The 6,000-nt window shown below is 36.0% G+C and overlaps 1 protein-coding gene across 4 annotated transcripts in view; it reads left to right on the forward strand.

Moving 5' to 3' along the window:
• Window positions 1-5,481, forward strand: part of SMC6 (structural maintenance of chromosomes 6) — an 89,852-nt gene extending 84,371 nt beyond the window's left edge. For 2 of the 4 annotated variants that reach the window (XR_004428495.1, XM_033176493.1), the window contains 2 exons: window positions 2,786-2,883; window positions 3,688-5,481. Coding sequence is in view for 3 of the 4 variants with exons in the window: in XM_033176493.1 (XP_033032384.1) it covers window positions 2,786-2,883; window positions 3,688-3,802 (213 nt within the window). In the remaining variant the exon portion in view is untranslated. The remainder of the gene's footprint in view (window positions 1-2,785; window positions 2,884-3,687) is intronic. The other 2 variants (XM_033176494.1, XM_033176496.1) reach the window with 1 other exon arrangement.
• The last annotated feature ends 519 nt before the right edge of the window (window positions 5,482-6,000 follow it).

Raw genomic sequence — 6,000 nt, forward strand, 5'->3', positions numbered from 1 at the left:
TTAAAAACGCTCTTTGATCTCTGCCCTCTTCTCCTTTCTCACTGACATTCTTCCTCTCATCCCCCTCTCTTCGCCGCGTGCCTGTGGTGATAGCCTCTTCTCCGGACTCCCAGGCTTTCATGTGGCTCCTTCTTCGGTCCATCCTCCACCATTTTGGCAGGTTTACATTTCTACAGTTGATCTGATTGTGGTCATTCATCTATGTAAAACCCTTTGGTGGTTATTATATATGGAATAAATGTTTAATTCTGTAGGGTAGCTTTCAGACCCTTCATGATACCGTATTTGCCTACTTTTTTCGGCTGTTCTAAGCTGTTTGTAACTCTCCAAATATGGTGCCTCTACCTAGGACGCCCTCCTTAATCACATGTCACTCTGCCGTATTCGCCTACTTTTTTCGGCTGTTCTAAGCTGTTTGTAACTCTCCAAATATGGTGCCTCTGCCTAGTGCGCCCTCCTTAATCACATGTCACTCTGCCGTATTTGCCTACTTTTTTCGGCTGTTCTAAGCTGTTTGTAACTCTCCAAATATGGTGCCTCTGCCTAGTGCGCCCTCCTTAATCACATGTCACTGTACTCATCTTTCAGGACATTGTTCAAATGCCACTTTTATGAGACTTCTGTGACCGCCATACCCTATCAGGCAGGATGAAGAACTTCTCAGAGCTTCCTTTGCACCACCTTACATCAACTCATAATATATATTACTTTTATATTTTTATTTAAGATAAAAATATAACAATGCTTTATATTATATAGTATTTTATACTATTTTTTATTCTGTTGTAGTTTTCTATTTTTATATCTGAATCCCCCACCAGATTGTAACCAGTTTGAGGTTGTCAGCTATGTCTTAGATATTTGTGTCTCCTAATGCCTAGTCTATAATAAACACTTAGTAAGTGAATATAAATTCATGAATCAGAATTTATACCTGTGAGTGCTGTATAATCCCCTCAGTGTCAATTTTTTCCTATGATACTATTGCTGAAAATGGGTTAGATATTCCTCCAAGAATTGTCTTCAGAGCTTATCACGAGTCATAGAAGATGATTATTCTTTCTACGCAGTGTTTTTGTCCAAAATGGTGCTGTGCAGTCCTATCACCCATCTTGTATGTCAGATTTAATTCTAAGCAGCGCCTTTCTCTTTCAGAAACTTAGAGCTTCTTAATCAGAATGGCACTTTGCCCCAATGAAATTATTCAGAAGAATGTACCCAAGTTCTATGAGCTAATCCAAGGAAAACAATTTTTTTTTTTTTTGGTACTTTAGCAGTTTTGTTATAAAATAATAGGCCTTCACAGCATATACGCCTGATGGAATTTTTATAATCAGAGCCATTGAGCAATATAGCCAGGATCTGTATCCCCTTTTGACTCCACAGCCCTTGTTCTAAATCACCGTGCTGTATTGCCACATAGTTTTATTTTTTATTTATTTACTTATTTTTTTCAGAACATAGTCTCATTCCGTCACCCAGGCTGGAGTGCAGTGGCGTGATCTCAGCTCATTGCGACCTCCACCTCCTGGGTTCAAGTGATCCTTGTGACTCAGCCAACTGAGTAGCTGGGATTACTGGTGCTCACCACCATGCCTGGCTAATTTTTGTATTTTTTGTAGAGACTGGGTTTTGCCATATTGGCCAGGCTGATCTCGAACTCCTGGCCTCAAGTGATCCACCCGCCTCAATCTCCCAAAGTGCTGGGATTACAAGCATGAGCTGCTGTGCCCGGCATCACATATAGTTTTAAATTAAGACCTTTAAAATATACGTGTTCGTGTGTCAATGATTTCAACTTTTAGGAATTTTCAAGGTGGTTGAGGAACATTTTGATTTTCTTTTACTGTTATTTAACTCAGAAAATGTAGCCACAGGTCTAGATCATTTAATCCCAAAACCTATTATAACTAAGCATTATTCTTTTTCTCTACCCTGATGTGCTATTTAACTTATTTAAAGATACAATCAAGAAATTGGTCTGTAAGTTCAAATTGGTTTACATTGTACAAATGGTAGAAGTAATGGGGAGAGGCAGACTTTTTACTTAACCTTTATCATTGAGGGAAAATTTGAGAGACTTAATGAATTTGACTAGCCACTTTTGTTACCATTACCCTGAGTCATTAACCATTACTGTACAAATTAGATTTATTCTCAAACATTTATTTGTGTCAGGAGAATATTTTCTGATTATTTCAATTGCTACACATATTTGAGGGAGGGGGGCCATGCACACAAATATTTTGACTATAGAAATTACCTGAAAGACATATTTATTCAGTTATTGTCCCCTAAGAATTTCTCTTTTTTCCCTTAGAGATGGGGTTTCACTCTGTCATTCAGGCTAGAGTGCAATGGTGTGATTATAGCTTACTATACCCTTGAGTTCCTGGGCTCAAGTGATCCTCCTGCCTCAGCCTCCCAAGTAGCTAGGATGACAGACATGCACCACCATGCCCAACTTTTTTTTTTTTTTGGGGTAGAGACAGGGTCTCACTATGTTTGCCTAGGCTGGTCTCGAACTCCTGACCTCAGTTGATCCTCTCGCCTCCACCTCTCAAAGCATTGGGAGTACAAGCATGAGCCACTGCAGCCAGCCAATTTTCTCCTAATGGTTTCTGGTATTTCTTTTCCAGTATAACAGATTTATTGGACATCATAGATAATGTAATGACTGATCCCTGGATGAAAATCCAGGAGCTTGTATCAGCCCACAGAATGCTGCTTTTACAGAAATATGACTTACACAGTAGCAATCCTAACTTTTGCCTTTGTTTTTCAGGATATGGTTAATAGGAGAATTGCCATGGACTTGATACTGAAGATGGCAGATTCCCAGCGTTTTAGACAGTTTATCTTACTTACACCTCAAAGCATGAGGTAACTTTTTAAAACTTTCTAGATATATATCAAGTATACAAAAGGGGGAAAGAAATCTTTTACAGTTTTAATTTTTAAAATACAAATACATACAAGACCAATGAAAATAAAAATTAACTCCCCTACTAGTTCGGGGAATTTGGAATGTTTTTCTCTTTTCGAGATATTTAAATTTTACTTGTATTACTTCCCTTTCATAACTGAAGCAAATTGTTACTATTCTGAGACTGCTTCTTTGTAGTTATCATGACAAACTAAAGTAATATAATTTTAGTAATTCTGTTTGGACTAAAATGATTTATGATTTCCCTAATCTTGCCTCTTTTCTCTTAGTGACTTACAGATGTCAATCTTTCTAAACAAAGAGTTCTACTCTGCTGTCAGTCAGTATTTATTGGGTGCCTACAATGTGTCAGACACTATGTCACTTAAAGAGTTGATATTCTGTCTCTAAAGTGGCCATGTGATTATATGGGGATCTAAATTTGTGGTTGGGAATGTTCGGGTAACTCCTTCCTTGCTGGACAACAACAGAAATTTAAAATAGTTGATATATAAATTTCTTTCATTTTCTTTTCTTCCAAACTGAAAATCCATGGAATCTAGCAGGAAGTTAATTTTTAAAATTGAAAGCAAATTATTTCCTTATTGCAAATGATGTTTCTCCTAGAACTCTAGATATTAGACATATCCCAGATAATAGCCAACTATTTAGGTTTATATTTTCATGAGGTAATATTAGAATTTTTTTTAATTGGTAAAAGATTTCTTGGAAATTTGAGTAATTGATTTTGCTTCTTCCAGTTCACTTCCATCAAGTAAACTGATAAGAATTCTCCGAATGTCTGATCCTGAAAGAGGACAAACTACATTGCCTTTCAGACCTGTGACTCAAGAAGAGGAAGATGACCAAAGCTGATTTGTAATGTAACATGCCTTGTCCTGATGTTGAAGGATTTGTGAAGGGAAAAAAATTCTGGACTCTTTGATGTAATAAAATGAGACTGGAGACATTCTGAAATGAAAGAAACTCCTTTATATATCCAGCCACAATCAAATGTATAAATAAGCCTGGAAAACCAACTACAACCAGCAATTTAAGATTACTATTACTTTAAGAAAATCAATTTCATAGTATTGGTTTTAAATCTTTTTAATTTTTTTTATACCATCTATTTTTATAGATTCTTTTTCAGAAATAAAATTTTGTACATATATACATGTACATATCTGTTTAGTTTGGATTCATTTCTATAGCATTTTGTAAGAAAATAAAAGTTTGAGCACCTGATTATATTTAGTTTTGCTTTTCCAGATATTATATTCTATAGTTACCAAAAATGGATGAAGGGAGGGATTTCTCATTGCAGAGGGTGGGGTGCAAGGGCAGTAAGACACTTGTACGGAGCACTGAAACTTTGCCAACTTCTACACATGCCTTTTTCTCAGTCCTTTGTCCACCCTACCAAGAGCTTGTAACCAGTATAAGAACTGGATAACAGTTTTTCACTCTGACCTCCAGCATGCTTGCCTGGTTTAAAAGCCCTCAGTTTGCGGTCCAGGGACTCTTCAGGCTTGTCCTTAGCTGAGAGGACACAGGCTAGAGGGACTGTGCAGACCAGGCTGGGAGAAGGGCTGGAAAAACTGGGAGTGGAGGGTGGATCCTCATGGAGCAGGAGAGTAGCTGGTGGCTCCAGGAGCCTGAGGCCATGCAGTTGATGGTGAGCTGACATCAATTCTAAGACTCATCCTAATTTAGGGGTGTTAAAAAGTGTGCTGCTTAGAATGATCAAATATAGTTATTGTAAAAAATTATATTTATGAACTTTTTATTTTAGAAAACACAAATTTTATTGCTCCCCGTATTCTTTGTTTGATACTAGGATTCATGCTAACTTTTTAAGAACATATTGGATATCAAGAAGCATTCCTTACATTAGTAGCAATAAATATTAGAATAAATGTTTATGAAATTGAACTATTTTCAGAAAAAGGGCAGTATATTAAGAGCAGGGATTGTTCTCTAGTTATTGAGGAAAATTAGATTTCATTTGTGTTTTTGGTGGAAGAAGAAGTTTAAGACACTTTAGTTCTTAAATTGAGGTTTGTTGCCAAATGAGAAGTTCACAAACTTGGGCTTTCTAATCTGAGAATTTCCAGGAAGAGGAAAGTGTGTGCTGAATATTTTAAACATTTCTCACTGATCATACAAAGTCTGATTTTTAAATTTACATTTATAATGCCTTTGTATTAAAACTATTTTTAACATGTGCTTTTCCAAATTAAAAATGAAGTAGAGTATACCAAATGCATAAACTTCCATTAGCTAAGGAACTAATGTCTGAATTTTGTTATAGTTTTGAATGTTGTGCTCTTTAATACAGAACGGGAAACATAATCCTCAGGTATCCCAGCATCTCTTGTTGAATTGAAGATTATTCATTGCTTTGGCCTCACAAAGTTTTGGTTTCAACTATCATAAGTGAAAATATCTTCCTTTAATGTTCTAAGTAGTGATAATATTATTAGAATGAAAGAATAAAAAGAAATTGTTCTTTTAAAACGTGTAACTTCTAAAAATAAAACAATTTATATGTAGTAAGGTCATGCTTTTGTGAATTGAGGAAAGTAATTGACTAAATTGATCCTCCATGAATCGTGACCTAAATACATCATCCAGGTGACTCTTCAACCCCTAGTTTGTCATCAGTGCAGCTATCACTGAAGGAAGTTCCAGAAAATAAGAAAGGCTTGCTTGGATCTTAAATCTTACCTTCTCAAATCTTTGGGAGTAGAAATGATTAAAATCATTCTTAAAGTGACAAATGTGATGAGTTTTCATAAACCAAAGTGTAAATAATACAGTTACTCAAATTAGTAATCAACACTAAAGATTCAGTAATTGCCTTCTTAAATATTTTCCAAGTTTTCATGTCTCATTTCTTCCATTTCCTAGTGCTTTTTTTTTTTGCAGGAGCTGGGGGGCATGTCTTCCTCATGTCTGGGCTGTTTATGAGACCAAAATGATTAAATTCTGTGTAGAAAGCTGTTGGCTGGTAGTCATGAATTGGATTAGAAATGTTGGCGACTGATGAAAACCAAGTGATCTAGAATATC

This window comes from Trachypithecus francoisi, unplaced genomic scaffold (genome assembly GCF_009764315.1).
Source record: "Trachypithecus francoisi isolate TF-2019V2 unplaced genomic scaffold, Tfra_2.0 Lachesis_group17, whole genome shotgun sequence".
NCBI lineage: Eukaryota > Metazoa > Chordata > Mammalia > Primates > Cercopithecidae > Trachypithecus > Trachypithecus francoisi.